Here is a 15,794-nt window from a genome sequence, read left to right on the forward strand (position 1 = left end):
CTGAGCCCCTGCGGGAGGGGCTGGTGCGGGGCCGAGGCTGAGCCCCTGCGGGCGGGGCGCCCGTGGAGGGACCCGGACCCCGGACCTCGGCCCGGCCCCGAGCGGGTTTCTGCAGCAGGCGGCCTGCGAGAGGCCCTCACCGCAGCCTGAGCATTAGTGCCCAGCTCTGGGTTTTTGCCGTTGAAGACGCGGTGCTAAATAAAAGCCCGTGTGTGGGTTGGACCCGCAGCATCTCAGCCGAGGAGGCAGAGGCCGAGCCCGTGTGCAGAGGAGGCTGGGACAGCAGCTTGCAGGCCCCGAACGCAAATCCCGAGGCCAGGCGCTCCGGGGGTGGAGGTTTGCCCACTGCTCCGGGGCCACCTCAGGGCACGGAGCACGGGGACCTCCTACCACCAAGGCTGCCTGGGGGGCCCGGGGGGCCCAGCGACAAAAGCTGGACCCTGAGGCCGACTGGGGTCTGTGACCCATTCCTAGAAAACCCACCTTCATGCTTTAGTCAGTGCAAACAGCCCCCCTATTTTCCTAATGGAGCAACATGAGTAAATGTGCAATTCTAAATCTGGCCTTAAGTATACTGCTTTTATACATTTTCCATGATGAAGCCCCATTAAACGCATGCAAAAAAAAAAAAAAAGAGCTTCGTTCTCCCAAGCGACCAGATGGAGTGACTGTTTCAGCCGTGAGGGAGCACCCGTCTTGGGCACGTAGGCGTCCCCCAGGCTCCCGGGCACAGCCAGCGAGGCCTCAGCGCCCCCGGGGCCCCCACGCGGCGGGGGCCCACTCACCAGGGGTATTCCGTGTAGTCGATCTCCCGGGAGGGCGGCCGGCTGACGGGCGGCTGGTGGGAAGGAACACACACGTTAACGTCCCCTCGGGGGCCGCCCCGAGTGGGGCCAGAGGGTCTTGTCGTCAGGGACACCCACGCACCCCTCCAGACGACCCAGGGAGTCTGTGGACTCCGCCCCAGAGCCACTGGACAGGACGCTCCTAAGGGCAGGGCTGGGACTCACTGTCCCCTGAGTAGAAGCTCAGGGGTTTTGATTGAATGAATGGATGAATGATTGACTGAATGAACTGCAGTCAACCAGCCCGACAGGGCACGTACCCCCAGGGAAGGGGGCGCCCGAGGCCACAGGAATTTCCCAGCAGGGACAGCGAGAGTTCTCTGCCAAAGACGGGCTCACAGCCCGAAGACAGGTGTCACCTGGCGGGGGCCCGGCATCCAGGTGGCAGGCCACACGCAGCCCGGGACCCCAGCCTGGCCTCCCCTCACTGTGCCACAGGCTGGGCAAGGCTCTTCACCACACAGATGGGGAAACTGAGGCCCAGGGCAGGGCCTGAAGCCCGTAGCACAGTTCCTGTGCTGTCTGGACCTGCCTTCTGCTCCCTCCAGAGAAATTTCCCTCTTGCACTTTTGAGTGCCTTTTTTTTGGCAGGGGGCGTCTGGGGGGCTCAGTCAGTTGAGTGCCCGACTCTTGAGGTCAGCTCAGGTCATGATCCCAGGGTGGTGGGATCGAGCCCCAGGTCCAGCTCCACACCGAGTGTGGGACCTGCTTAAGATCTTCTCTGTCTCTCTGCCCCTCGCCGCTGCTTGCTCTCTCTCCTTCTCTAAGACTAAATAAATACGTACATATGCGAGCAAATAAATACTAAGTAAAATGCCTTTTGCAGGGGATGGAGGTAACTGAACTATTCAAGGCTGACGCGTGATGTGTTTGCAGCTGAGGAAGATTCGCTCAGCGCCACACGGAGAAAAGAAAGGCCACAGCGTCTTCTTCCCAACTATCATCAAGCCTGGCTCTGACCTCTGCCGTCCGGCAGATCCTTCTCCTTCCTGGGGGCTGGACAACGGCCCCAGAAGACTTGGGGTCCCCGAGATGGGAGGAAGGGAACCTTTCTGGCTTTTTGTCCATCACAACTGCTGCAGAAATGCCCATTTTTGTGTTTCTAAAACCATGAGAAATGCAGCACCCTGGCCCCCCCCCCCCATCTCCTCTCCGGGCACAGCCCCCCACCCCCTGCTCTGGGGCCAGCTCACAACGACCACTTAGCAAGGGCGTCCTGACCGAGCCTGGACGTCCTGAGGGAGGAGACAGCCCACAGAGCTGCCAGGCTCCTGGCCACAGAGTTCCAGAAGCTTCTGCGCCAAGTGCTCACCCTTCCATCCACGGGGCAGGGCTTCACGGAGGAGCTGGGAAAGTAGCCGGACTTCCTGGTCTGCACCAGCCGACCCTGGAAGGAGACGGATGGTGGGGGCTGTGAGCGCGTGCAGCGGGTGGCTTGTCCTCACCACTGGAAGGCGCGTGGCGTCCCCACTTCACAGATGGGAACGCCGAGGCCCGTAGTTGGGGGCTAGAGGCCCACCCCCGGCTCTCATCTATAAGGATGCTTCTAAATGGAAGGGGCGTGTGGACCAGTGGATCTGGTGGAATGCAGACGGGGCCTGGAGGGTCCGCAGGGGCCGGGGACAGCCTCCCAAAGTCCTCGGGCAGCTCCACCTCACCTCCCCTGTCACACCAGCAAAGCCCCCTGCAAGGCCACCCAGAACGGATGCCTCGGTGACACACGGGCCGGGGAACTGGGCAGCTGGGGTCAGACACCCTCCTGCACCTTCCGAACCTCCAGATCTGTGAAGGCTCGGTCTAGTACGGTAAGTTCCTAAGTACGTGCGTAGTGACAAGGACCATCCCAAGATGACAACAGCAACAGTAATGGGGACGTTTACAGGGCTCCCTGGGCGGGGCCAAGCGCCCCGAGCTCCCGCAGCGCCATGCTGACCTCTGTGGGTGCCGGGGTCCCCTGGGCCCTGGGGCGGTGGGCAGGGAAAGGCTCCACCTCTGCGGACCTTTCAACCAGAGCAGTGAGCCACCACGGGACACCGTGCCCGTGTCTGTCTCTGCTCCACCACACCTTCTCGGGGGAGGGTGGCGGGGGGGTGTCAGTCATGGTGTCCCCCCGGGGCTGGGCTCGATGGCTGCCCCATAATAACAGCGCAGGCCTGGGGGTGTGCGGGACACACCCCAGCAGGGGGCATGTGTAGGCCACAAACGGGGCTGGGGAGACCCCAGAACTGCTGCTGAGGGCCCACCCTCCTCCCCGGGACAGCCCCTCACCCCACACCTGCCCCAGGGGCTTCGACCCCCCTCCAGGCCCCCAGCACCCACCTCCCACCACTGAGACTCGGGGTCGCCCCTCAGCAGCTCGATCACATCGCCCGTCTGGAAGGTCAGCACTGGCTTCCCGGGGGGAGCAGGGTTGCCATGGTAATTCTGCACGGCCACCATCTTGGGACCTGTGGGTACAGGGCGGGAGGGAGCCCCTCGCTCAGCGACTGGCCGGTGATGCCCTCCAGCCTCAACGGCTAGAAGCCACGATCCTATCACGCAGCACAAGTGGGGGGAGTGAGGACGCGGGGACCCCAGCAAACTGACAGCAGAGGAGCTGAGGCCACTGTGCGCGGGAGGGGAGGGGAAGGGAGGGGAGGGAGCTCTGGCTGCAGCCCCTCCCTCCGGAAAGGACCCTGACCCTCCTCTGCACGCAGGCAGCCCTACGGCTCATCAGAACCCGTCAGCGGGATACAGTTATGGACGGAGAGGGAGCCCGGGAGGCCGGGCCAGGCTGGGGGAGGCTGGGAGGCCACAGTGGCCCGGTCCCCAGAGTGACGGCCGACATGGACGGTGGCTGAGGGGGCTCGGGTCCCACAGACTCACCCGGTCCTGCTCCTGAGGCGTCCTGTGAGGGCAAGGACAGACCACGGTGATGAGAGAGGGCGGCGAGCATCGCCATGCCTGGCCCCCCACACCCCCGGAGGGAAGGGTCGAGGCAGGAAGCAGGGGGAGGGGAGGGACACATCGCAGATTCCCACAGGTGGTTGTGACACTGCTTCACTATGTGACAACCCCCCCCTCACCTACACACCCTCCACCACGGTGCCCCTGCAGTCCTGGGAGGTCTATTTCTTCCTCTCCCATCCCTGTGCATTGATTCCCACCTCCTCCAAGAAGCCCGCCCTGACCACGCCAGCTCTGGGGCCTCCCTGCTCTGAGCCTGGAGCTTGTCATCGCTCTCTGGGACATGTCCTTCCTCCTCTGTGAGGGCGTTTCTGCACCCACACAGGGCCTGGCACGCATCCTCCAAGTGCTAGTTAATTTGACCAGATTCCACAACGGGGGTGAGACGTGATGTCCACACCCCACAAGTGAATTCAGGGACGTCTTCCCCGAGTCAGCTGGGCAGAGGGCTCTGAGCCGCAGCAGGTGGGGGCAGGTGGGCGGATGCATGTCACGGAGCTGGGCTCCCACGGGCCACCAGGCCAGCAGAGCAGGGGTCAGCCCGGCCAGGGTGATGGCTGTGCTGGGGACCCACGAAGGAAACCAAGGGCCCCCGGTGACCCTCAGCAGCCTGTGTGCTGGCCGGTGTGGCCCCAGGAAGGGTGAGATCTGGAACAGCAGGGAGTCTGGGGGGCACACGGGGTGGGGTGAGGGGTGAGGAGCAGCAGAAGAAACCGGCCAGGAGGACTCACCAGGTCGGCGGGGGAACCTGGAAAGGAAACAGGAGAGGAGTTTGCAGACGAGCCATGAGCAGCGAGGACCAGGGGGCTCCCGCCCGCATGGCAGGAGCTGCGGGAGGCGGGGGGCGGGGGGGGGGGGGAGCTAAGTGTGTATGCAGGGCAAAGGTCAAGGCCGTTTGTTGCAGACGTGGGTCACGGACACGCATAGCTGGTGACTATAAATATCTCTCAATTGCTTCTGTTGGCAAATTCTGAGCTCTGGCTTTAGGGTTCCCAGGGGGAACCCCGGCCTGTCAGAGAGGTCTCCTGCGTGGGCCAGGTCTGCTCCAACGGCCGCAGCAGCCTGAGTCCCCGGGGTGCGCCTGGCTCGGAGGCAAAGTTCCCACAACCGATGAGTGATGCCCGCCACGGGCGGGGGACCAGAGGCGTCTGTACCCGGGTACCGAGTGGCCGCACGCTCACTCCCAGGCCAGTCAGATGGAAGGCAGATGCTCCCAGGACCCTTTCCGCCTGCCTCGGGTGCCCCGAGGGGAGAAGGCAGTGCTCGCCCCAGCCATCTGGCAGGCTGGGCCGCCAGTCCACCACTGGACAAAGCAAGGACCACGACGCCTAATGTACGTGGCTCACGTGACCTCAACGCCATCTGACGCGCACGGGGGCAGACTGCTTTGACAGTGTCCAACAGCCCCTGCAGAACAGGGGCCACGGGCCCAGTGGGCGTCGGGCGGGGAGGAGTGGGGGACGTAGCTGGCGTCCACATGGATGGCACCAGCCTCCCCCGGGAGAGGCTCTCTGGAAGGGGCCCGCACCGTCTGGGACATCTGGCCCCTGGGGCCACCAGGACTTAATCTGCCTTTCCTTGGGTCACGGGCACAGCCTGCCGCCAGAGCTGGTGAAGGCAAGGAGTCCGGTCCAGAGCCCAAGCCCAGCACGAGAGGCCTGAGTGCTGGCCCAGCTCGGAACTCTCTGGAATAACGCCAGGTGCCTGCCGCAGGCTCCCGAAGCTGCGTCCGGGATGCTCGTGAGAACCGGGCCTCGCCGAAGACGTGAAACCGCCCATGGGGGGACACCCCAACTGCAGGCGTCGTGAAAGCACCCGCACGCAGGAAGGGGCGGGGCGGGCGGGCGCGCTGAGGGGACAGGGGTCCTCAGACGGCTGCGTGTCTGTCTGTCTGCCAGGGTCGTGAGTGGTCTAGCTTCTGCTTCTCCCCTCTCCACTTTTCCCACATTTTCTATGGGAAACGAATACTTAATAACCAGGAGACTAAAAGCCCAGGAAGATTCATTTTAAACCAGAAAATGTAGAAGGAAATAGCACATCAAAATACCACCTTTGGTCACCTCTCGGTAAGTTCGGGGGTGGTATTTCTTTCTTTTTTATTGCACTTTTTCTCTCGCCCTGCCCGCAAACCTTTGGTAAGTAAATATGTTACTTTTAGGATCAGAAAAAAGAAGCCAGAACACGGGCCTGTCCCGTCGCCTCACGTGCGGGACACGCGGGCACCAGAGGCGGGTATGAGAGGCACGGTCGGTGCCTGCGGGCTCCGGCCACATGCGCGGCCCGGAGGAGGCTCGGGGGGCAGCGGGGACGAGTGTGCCCGGCCCGTGGGGCCCTCCCCCCAGGTCAGCGGCCGGGCCAGCAGTCACTGGAAGAACGGACCACATCTCCCGTTGCGGGTGGCAGTGTCTCGGGGTGACAAGCAGGCCGATCACTGCTTCCATCTCCCTGGAGTGAGTTAATCCCATCTCTGGGTGCGGCTTGCCCAAGTGTGGACTCGGGGAGCCAGACCGGCTCAGAGGGGTGTGGGAGGATCCGGGGCGCCCGCGGGAAGGGCGGGGGGCAGAGCTCCCGTGCAGAGGGGTGTGGGAGGATCCGGGGTGCCCGCGGAAAGTGCGGGGGGCAGAGCTCCCGCTCAGAGGGATGTGGGAGGATCCGGGGCGCCCACAGGAAGGGCGGGGTACAGAGCTGCCCCAGGCTGGCGCCGCAGGATGAAGCCTTGACACCGACTTCCCACCCAGTTCGGTGCTCGCCGGTCCTGCCCGCGGCGGCTCCGAAGCCTTCAGCTGCTGCAGGCCGGGAACTCCCCAAAATTCGCCGCCCACAGGAGTCCGGCTGCCCGATATCAGGCTCAAGTCCCTTCCCCTCCCCTAGCCTCAGGCTCCCCGCTGACCAGCGACCTGGCCGGCCCTGGAGAGACAGAGAGCGCGGCAGGTGCCATTAGTGCGTGTGCACACGTGTGCATGTGAGTGGCAGCTGACGGCAGGGCTGTGGGCGGGGCGGAGCGCGGCTGTGGGCGGGGCGGGGGCGGTACTCACTGATCCTGCAGGGAGGCGTCACTTCCAGACACTCCTTGTGCGCCCCGACCCCGCACTTGGTGCACAGGTAGCCCTGGTAGAAGGTACCCCTGCCCGGGGGGGAGGGGGGGACGGGAGTCAGGCACAGTGCCAAGGGCAAGGCCCAAAGACCACCAGGCCCGCCTCGCCCGCCTTGCTGTCTGCCCCTTGGATCACCCATCGTCCCTCAAAACCCTGGGCCTCCAACACCCTCGCCTGCATGTGCAGCCTGCTGCTGGCCCCCCGCCCAGGCCGCTCCCGGCCTTGCTCTGCCACTCTGAGCAGCAGGTCCCGGGCACCCACAGGGACAGCCATGTCCCCTCCCAGCGAGATCTGGAACACCCGTCGGACGGATCTCGTGACACTGAAGGGACACGGCGGGTATGGGCTGGGGCAGGGGGGCAGGGGGGGCAGAGGGCGGGTATGGGCTGGGGCAGGGGGGCAGGGGGGCAGGAGGCAGGTAGGGCTGGGGCAGGGGCCTCACCTGAGGAACATCCTGCAGGCTTTGCAGTTAGTGGTCTTGTCAAAAGTGTGCATCTGGAAGCTGTGGTGGTTGGCGTTGGCTTTGTCCGGCTTGATGTTTGACCTGACGGAGGGAGAGAGGGCCGGGCTCCCTGAGCTCCGCCAAGGCAGTGTCTTCCTGGGGGCCACCCAGGTCAGGAGCCGGGGGCCACAACTCACAGCCTGGATCGGCCCCGATCCCCCGGGGCAGAATGAGGATCCGAGTAGGGGCTTTAAAATGGTGCCGCACGGGCCGGAGAGCCTTCTGGGAGCGGGGAAGGGCGTGTCTGGGCGAGGGTTTGCAGGCAGGTGCGGGACTTGTCACCCCTCCGCCAACGTACGCCCCTCGCTTAGGGGCCTTGCTATACGCAAACCTGAAATTGAAAATCTCACCAACACACTGACCTACGTGCAGATAGAGGACGGGATGTGACATGGCAGACGAGGCCCGGTGTCAGAGCCGAGCCCGGAGCTGTCTGCCAGGGAGGGGTGCACCTGCCGGGCCCTGCCTGCCTCGCTGCAGGACGGGGGGCGGAGGGACCCCGCCACTCCGGCCTCACACACTCACACGCTCACACACTCTGGGGACCCTACGATCGCCTCTCTCTGTTGGATTTACTGAGGCTCCTCCTAGATTTCATGGAAAAAGAGCCCTGTGCCTTCACAAAAAAGCGGCCACCCCCCAGCCTTTAAGGCCCTGAGGACATGGGCTACCAAGGGCCCGTCTGGCACCAAAGCCATCCCTGGCCGCCCACTGCTCTCTGGGCACCCATGCCAGGCTCAGCCTCAGGGGCCTCAGGCTGTCCCAGACGGAGGCTCTCTTGCCCTGGGCAGAGTATAACAGAGCCGGGGTGCTTCCGAGGTGCGCCTGGGGCCTTGGGTGACAGAGCCTGTCCCAGGCTCTGGGTGTTTGACATACCCCTGTCCGAGGGGGTCCTGGATAAAGTCCCCCTGGGGCTCCCACCCCCCACCTGCCGCGGCTGCCGAGAACTCACATAGCCATCTCAAACTGCTCCATCCACTTCCGTTTCATGTCTTCCGTCTTGCAGAAAAACTGGAAGCCCTGCTTTCCTTGGAGGTGGATTAAATAGAAGCCGTAGGACCACTGCGGGAGGGGACGGGGACATGGTCACGACGGGCGCAGCCTTGGGCACGAGGACACACGTGTGCTTTGTGCATGTGTATGGTGCACTCATGCCTGTGTCCGCACACGCACGCGCATGTGCGCACCCCTCTAACGGGATGTCCTGGGACCCCCTCCTACCCCCTCCGAGGTGTGCCCTCAACTGAACTCCTTTCGGTTCACCAGGGCCGTCTCAATGCGAGAGCTGGGTCCCCAGGGAGCCGGTGCTCAGAACTGGCCCACCCACTTCCAGTTCCTAAATGTGATGAGAAAAAACTCGCTGCTCTGAAGTAAAACAACAGAAACCAAACAAAACAAAAGGTCGGAGAAGGCTGCGGGCTGGGGGGCCCGCAGCACAGCCAGCCCACAGCTGCCTGACCACCCACCCGGCCCAGCCATCTCTAGGGGTTTCTAAGAGGCCCAGAAAGAGTGGGGGAAGTCTGAGCCCATTTATGTTAGAAAAGACGGAGGGAGAAAGAAATGAAGGAGGGAGGAGACAGGGAAGGAAGGGGGGAGGGGCAAGGAGGGGAAGGAAGGAGGGAAGGAAGGGAGGAGGAGAGGGGAAGAAAATAGGGCAGAGGTAAGATGCCCCGGGGCGAACATACACAAGCCCCGCCCACTGGAAACCACCTGAGGGAGGGACCTGGAGTGGGCGGGGCCGGGCAGGGGCCTTCCTTCCCACCCTCAGCACTGGCATTCTTTATCATGAAGGCACAGCGCGTTCCCGAGGAAGGCACCGAGAGAAGGATGAGGGAAGAATAAAGCCCAGAGCCTGGCCCTACTGGGGCCCAGCCGGGGCCCCACGCCTGCTCAGGCTCAGGAAGGAGGGGCTGGCTGGGCCCTACGGGGAGGAAGGCACAGGGGGAGGGTCCAGGTGCTTACCATCTTCCCGTGACACTAGGAAGCATGAGGAGACAGGAGGAGAAGGGGGGACGGATGAGTAGGAGACACAGCCTGGCCCTGTGCCGGGCGCCGCAGCCCAGGACCCACACCGCCACGGGCAACGGCCTGCCTCCCAGAGGAGGGGCACCGGGCGCTGGGATTCTGAGGCTGTGCCTTCAGCCCCCAGCCTGGCGAACTGTTTCAGACATTGGGTGGGGTTGAGGGGTTTACCCCCAGGAGCCCTTCCAGATGGTAGCTGCCTTCTATACAGCAAGTTTAAAGTCCAGAGCCTGGGATTTTTAGCACATTGGCTCTTGGTCCCCAGATCTGGCCATAGATTTACAGGGTAGGTGCTCAAACACTGAATGCAGCAGCCTCTGAACCAGACTGAACCAAAAGGGGTGACAGCCCCACCCACCCCAGCAGTCCCGGCCCAGTCCCTAGCAGTCAGAACCCCGCCCCTTGCACTCACGGCCCGCCCCCAGTAGTCAGAGCCCCACCCCAGCAGTCCCGGCCCCGCCCCCATTAGCCCCGCCCCGCCCCAGCAGTCCCGGCCCCGCCCCCATTAGCCCCGCCCCACCCAGCAGTCACGGCCCCGCCCCCAGCAATCAAGACCTTTTCCCTAACAGTCATGCCCCCGACCCCAGAAGCATTCACGGCTCCACGCTCCAGGAGTCACAGCTCCGCCCCCAGCGCTTACAGCTCCGCCCCCAGCAGTCCCAGCCCCACCCTCTAGCGGACACACCCTGCCCCTACCCTCAGCAGTCATGTTCCCGCCCCCAGCAGCCATGCCCTGCCCCCAGTCAGGGTCCCATCCTCCAGCAGTCACGCCCCCACCCCCAGAGGCCCTGTCCCCAGAGGCCCTGCCCCGCCCCTAGCTGCCACAGCCCCCTGGCTGGTGGGTCCTCAGGGGTCTAAGGACCCACAGCGAGGCCCCCCCAGAGCCCTCCTCCAAAGGAAGTCTTGCTTACTGCAGGGGGAGCGGGGGCTGGAGTGAGATGGCCATGGTCTGAAGCTTGGCTCTCTCCAGCACCCCTCTGCACTCCCTGCACCCAGGAACCATGACCCCAGGGGTGTCACCCCCAGAGGAAAGTCACACAAAGGGCCGGGAAGTGCCAGGCTTGGCACAGACGAGCATGCTGTCAACACAAGTCGGAGTGACAAGAGGGTGACAGAAGGGAAGCCCCTGTCCGCACTGCAGAGCCACCCAGTCGGGGTCAGTGCTGACCTCCGCTCTGGCTCACCCCGCTCTCAAGGCCTCCCCGTCACTCCTCCCTCAGCCCAGAAGGCTGCGGCCACCGCCACCAGGCAGCCCAGGGCCCACCTTCTTGACGTCCCTGTTGTTCATGGGGTCGTCGGTCATCTTGTGGAAGAGCAGCTCGATGACCTCCTTGAGCTCGTAGCTGTAGCCCCTCCTCTTGCAGACGATGACCACCTTGTCGAAGAGGAAGAGGTACCTGCCGGCAGGGCGGCCGGGCCGTCAGCACACCAGCGCCCCGTGCTCCGGGGCCCCGGGACAGCCCGCGCGGGCCTGGGGTGAGCAGCAGGAGGGCTGATCCCTCACCTAGCCGGAGCCCCACCCCTACACCTGCCTCGCCGGCCAACTCTGACCCCCTCTCCTGCCCCTGCCAGCAGGTCTCAACTTCTCCATATAACTCCTCCAGGAAGCCCTCCTTGGCTACCCGCCCCCATGACCCAAGCCTCATACGGGCCCCTCAGGCCCCCATGCTCCTCCCTCCACTAGACTGGAAGCCTCGTGGGGGCAGGACCCCTATCTACCGTGACCCCAGCCACAGCCCCAGGCCTTGCACAGGGTAGGTGTGTGTGGAGGGCTCTGAACAGCCAGGGGCTGCGCTAAGCTCATCCGGAGCCTGCCTGGGCTCTCCCCTCACCGTCACGAGGCAGAGGGCCCACGGGGCCACACTGCCTGTGCCAGGCCCGGGGCGCCGGGGGGCTCGCACGCCAGGGCTTCTGGCGGCCCCCTAGCCCAGCCCGGTGCCGGCCAAGGACACAGGGCCGGGTGGGTGTCAGCTCTTTCCACAGGAAAAGCTGCTTCCAGGCCGGTGGGGAGCTGGTGCCCGACCACAGCGGGCTGCCACCCGGGCAGGGGCCGCTGGCCAGCTCACCTGTCCTGCTTGGTGTGGTTGACTATGGACCGGACCTTCAGCTCCCCGTCAATCTTCGGCCTCCCAAACTCCTCCAGTTTCACTTGCTGGAAAGAGAGGACAAGGCCGTGAGCCACGGCGCCCAGACGGGCCCGCTTCCCGTGGACACGGGGCTGCTGGGTGAGGAAGGGGCGAACGGGCAGCCAGGAGCGGCTCTGCAAAAGTCCTTGTGTTGATTTGCCCCTGACAGACTCGGCTGGGCCCAGGCAGTGAAAGTGGCTCTCGGCCCGAGTAATTCTGTACTCGGGACACCTGGCTGTGTGCGGGCCGCCCAAGGGTGGGGTGCCATCCAGCGGGCCTGGACGAGGGGGGCTGCTCTAAATCCTACAAGACACGGGACGGACCCCAGAACAAAGAATGTTTCCAAATGTCAACAGTGTCATGTGACATTCGGCAGATCACGGGGCACCTGGGGGGCTCAGTCCGTTAGGCAAGCGTCGGCTTTGGTTCCGGTCATGATCTCACGATTCGTGGGTTCGAGCCCCACGTCAGGCTCTGTGCTGACGGCTAGCTCAGAGCCTGGAGCCTGCTTCCGATTCTGTGTCTCTCTCTTCTCTCTGTCCCTCCCCCACTGTGCTCTGCCTCTCTCAAAATTAAATAAACGTTAAAAAAAAAAACATTCGGCAGATCTTGGAGAAGCTGCTACAGGCCGGCAGGCAGCCAAGCGTCCTGGGACACCGTCTCCACTTCCCAGCAGGACGCTGGCTTCCCAGATGCCCCAAGGCTGAGCCTCGGATGAAACAGGCTGGAGAGAGGGTCCTATGAGGGGTCAGCCCTGCCTCAGGAAGCGGGGGGGAGGGGGGAAGTCGAGGGCTGCCCCTCCCGGGGACAGCGGGGCAGAGGGTGCGCAGGGAGCCCCGGGCCTCCGGGAGCCACAGCGCCTCGTGGACCCAAGAGAGTCCTCGGTCCGGCCAGGGCGGGGGAGGTCAATTCCACTCCTCCCCCCCCAGACCCCGCCCCTCAGCGAGCGGGCCAGCTTCGGGGCGTGGGGTGTGGCAGAGGTGCAGAGTGCATGGACAGACAGACAGAGTACGTTCACCCACCTGCTTGCTTAACATCAAGACCGTGAAAGTAACTTCTAAAATGCGCGCACACGGCCGTGACCCGTCTCCACGCTTCGGAGAACCAGCCACACTCACCAGGTTTTCTATGCAACTCTGGAACTCGCTGATTTTCTTCAGGGTCTCCTTGTCTCGCTTGACTTCGTTTATGTACATCGCCAAGTCCTGCAGGCAACGGGGCGGGGGAGGGGTTGGAGGGCCGCCCCCGTTCCCAAAGCACCTGCCACCAGCCACCACAGCTGGTGGGCCTTGAGACCCCACGGGGGTGACGCACGAGTAAACTAAGGCAGGAGAGGGAAGACCAGCCCCAAACAGCACATGTCACTGGGTTCACAACCCCAAGTCCCTGCCTCCTAGGACAGCGTCTCTCCACTGTCACTCAACCTCCGTCTAGCTCAGACTAACGGGAAACAGCCAGTGAGCTGGACTTGACCAGCCTGCTTCTTAGCTCTCGGGAAGTGGGCACCCGGCAGGTCCCCAGCTCCGGCACAGCCTGGCCTAACTGGGTGACTGCGCGGTCTAGCTGGGCCGTCCACCCGCCGCTGCCCTCCCACTGGCCACCAGGGGGCAGTGCCCGCTGCGAACCAGGCAGCCGACACTGGCCAGGCAGGAGCCGCAAGCCCAGCAGGAGGACAGGAATCCCTGAGCCAGGCCGGGGTGGGGGGCCAGCTCCAGCCTCCCCACAGCACCCCTGCCCGCCCCTCCCACAAGCCCACTGGCGGGGCAGAATCTGAGACCTTGAGGCAGAAAGGTTAGGGGACCAGCCTGGCTGATCAGCGACAGACACCCCGCCCAGCATGGACCCCCAAGGGCCAGGGGCCAGGGTAGAAGCCACGGAGGGAGACGGACCCCTGCCTTCTGGAAGGAGCTCTTCCAAGAGTGTACTCGAGGAAGGCAAAAGGAAGCCCAAAGCCTAGAGGAGTCAGAGGTCAGGTTTGCAGCCTGGGAGGCGCTGGGGGCACTGCCCTCCCCCTGCCAGCCACAGTGCCGAGGGGACCTACCCTGGGCTGGGCCCCGTGATCGGCCTGGGGACCCAGGTGAGCATGATCGGGAGTGACGGGCACAAAAGGGTGACAGCCATCCCCAGGGGACAGAACCGTGGGGGGGGGGGGCAGTCCTCCTGGGAAGTATCACCTTGCAAGACTAAGGGCTTACAGGCCACAGGCAGGTGACAAGGAGGAGGTGGAGCCTGAGCCACCAGAGAGAGAAGACGACGGGGAACATCATTCTGGCCAGGGAGTGGCCAGGCTCACCTGGAGTTTCAGGCATTAGGGGCAACACAGCTGCAAGGACAGGCAAGCGTGCCTGTGGAGGCCCGTGTGTGTGGACGCGGAGCCCGAGCCCGACTCGGCGGGCAGTGGGGAGCCACGGAAGGCCTTTGAGCAAGGGGATGGCATGAGCTGAGCTCTCCTTCCGGGACTTACTGTGCAGGGGGCTTCCAATGCACATAAGCAGGAGGGAGGAGGAGGCGTGGCTGGGTGGAAAGGGCATTTCAGAAGCAAAAGCCACGGGACTGGGCAGTGGGCAGCCCGGGGCCAGATGGCCCACGAGTCCAGTGCCTGGGAACGGGCAACAGCTCTGATGGACGGTCAGGAAGGTAAGAGGAAGGGAGGCCCAGGGCAGGCACCGAGGGTCGGCCAAGGTCAGGGATCTGGACGCTTGGGGCGAGTGCCTGAAGCTCCCTCCACCCCCCGCCCATGGGTGGGTCACCGCCCCCCCCACCCCCCGCCCATGGGTGGGTCACCCCCAACCCCCCACCCCCGCTCTTCCACTTGTCTTTCCAGGAAAAGCTACATCTCTGGTCACAGAACAAGGCTTGTGAGTGAGCCCAGCTCCAGTCAAAGAACACAGACTTGGTACGTGAAGCCCCAGGTTGGCCGGGCCCCTCCCCTGCCTCAGTTTACCCACCCACCTGCATGGCTTCCAGGGCTTCTTTGAGCTGCTGCCTCTCGGGCCGATCGGTGGAATGGCTCAGAAGTTCCTGGACGTGGGAGAGAACAGCCACGCATCATGGCATGGGCGGGGGGGGGGGGGTGGACGTGGCCTCTGCCCTTGCTCCCTGCCAGGCACAGGGTATGGGCATGGAGCAGACCCTCGGGGCAGAGTCCCCACTCCTTGGCTCCAGGCTCCACTCCCAACCCAGCAGGCGGACAGCAAGGCCGCCACCTGGGGACACGCTGCTTCAAGGTGCGGGGGCCCCCAGATCTCGTGCAGACCGGGAGGGGCTTTAAGGCAGCCAGAAACCAGCCTCTCTGCCGAGTCTGTCCAAAAGGACTCCCGATTTCCATCGCTGTCATGGCGACCAGGGAGCTCGGAGTCTGGGTCCCACGATCAAGCCCAGGCCATCTCTCGCTCCTGGTCCGTCTCCGTTTCCCAGTTCTCTTCCTGGTTTCCACCCTGAGCTCCCTCCACAATTACCATGATAAACGTTCCTGACACAGTCCCACAGGCCGTCCGCACGACCCGCCTGCTTGCTCCCGGCTCCCGCGGGCCTGCCGGGCGGCCGCCAGGCCCCAGTCCCCTCTGCGGGCTCGCGCGGGTCTCACCTTCAGGAGGAGGTGGTACTTGAGCACCCGCTGCATGGGGACCACGAGCAGGTCCTGAAGCTTGAACTTCCCGTCCTGGACCTTCAGCGTGCACTCCTGGGTAGCAAGGGGAGGGCGTGGGTGGCAACGTCCTCCCCGGGACCACGGGGTCCCAGCGCTCCCATCCTCCGGCCGGCAGTGGGGGGTGGGCCTGAGCCCTGAGCTAGGGTCGAGTGCCTGGCCCTTCCTGGGCCCGGGTCCCCAACCTGGCAGTGTCTCCCAAAGCCCCTTCCCAAATCAGGCGTGTGCAGGGGTGGGGGGCTTCCGGCAGGCAGGTGGGGGCCCGCCCCTCTTCACAGCCTCTAGAATCTGCAGCAGCCACTCGAGGGCTCTGGGATTCTGAGCGACTCTGGCGCGACCAGGTCTGCCCGAGACCCCAGGGAAGCCAGCTCACGCCAAGGCAGGGCCGCCCTCAGGAACCTGGGCCCCCACTGCTTTCCCAGACACACAGTGGCATCATGCGTCTGCAAAGGACGTCCTTCCTGGCACCGCTAGAGCAAAGGGACCCTGACGAGGGGGATGGGAGGGGTCTGGAGAGGGGCTCAGGCGGGAAACTGGACAAGTGTCAGAGCCTGGCCCTAAGCCTGGGCAGGGAGTGGGGGCAGGGGATGGGAGGGAGTCTCCTTGGCTTCC

The 15,794-nt window shown here is 64.3% G+C and overlaps 1 protein-coding gene across 1 annotated transcript in view; it reads right to left on the reverse strand.

Annotated features, from left to right (window-relative positions):
• Nucleotides 1-15,794, reverse strand: part of VAV2 (vav guanine nucleotide exchange factor 2) — a 119,568-nt gene that overhangs the window by 9,113 nt on the left and 94,661 nt on the right. Inside the window, exons 11-24 of the mRNA XM_029921025.1 lie at nucleotides 15,123-15,218; nucleotides 14,489-14,557; nucleotides 12,655-12,741; nucleotides 11,477-11,562; nucleotides 10,675-10,807; nucleotides 9,351-9,365; nucleotides 8,341-8,450; nucleotides 7,329-7,430; nucleotides 6,827-6,915; nucleotides 4,523-4,539; nucleotides 3,711-3,732; nucleotides 3,165-3,292; nucleotides 2,158-2,232; nucleotides 786-838 (exon numbers count right to left, since the gene is read on the reverse strand). Of these exons, the coding sequence (XP_029776885.1) occupies nucleotides 786-838; nucleotides 2,158-2,232; nucleotides 3,165-3,292; nucleotides 3,711-3,732; nucleotides 4,523-4,539; nucleotides 6,827-6,915; nucleotides 7,329-7,430; nucleotides 8,341-8,450; nucleotides 9,351-9,365; nucleotides 10,675-10,807; nucleotides 11,477-11,562; nucleotides 12,655-12,741; nucleotides 14,489-14,557; nucleotides 15,123-15,218 (1,082 nt within the window). The remainder of the gene's footprint in view (nucleotides 1-785; nucleotides 839-2,157; nucleotides 2,233-3,164; nucleotides 3,293-3,710; nucleotides 3,733-4,522; nucleotides 4,540-6,826; nucleotides 6,916-7,328; nucleotides 7,431-8,340; nucleotides 8,451-9,350; nucleotides 9,366-10,674; nucleotides 10,808-11,476; nucleotides 11,563-12,654; nucleotides 12,742-14,488; nucleotides 14,558-15,122; nucleotides 15,219-15,794) is intronic.

Source organism: Suricata suricatta, chromosome 13 (genome assembly GCF_006229205.1).
Source record: "Suricata suricatta isolate VVHF042 chromosome 13, meerkat_22Aug2017_6uvM2_HiC, whole genome shotgun sequence".
NCBI classification, from domain to species: domain Eukaryota; kingdom Metazoa; phylum Chordata; class Mammalia; order Carnivora; family Herpestidae; genus Suricata; species Suricata suricatta.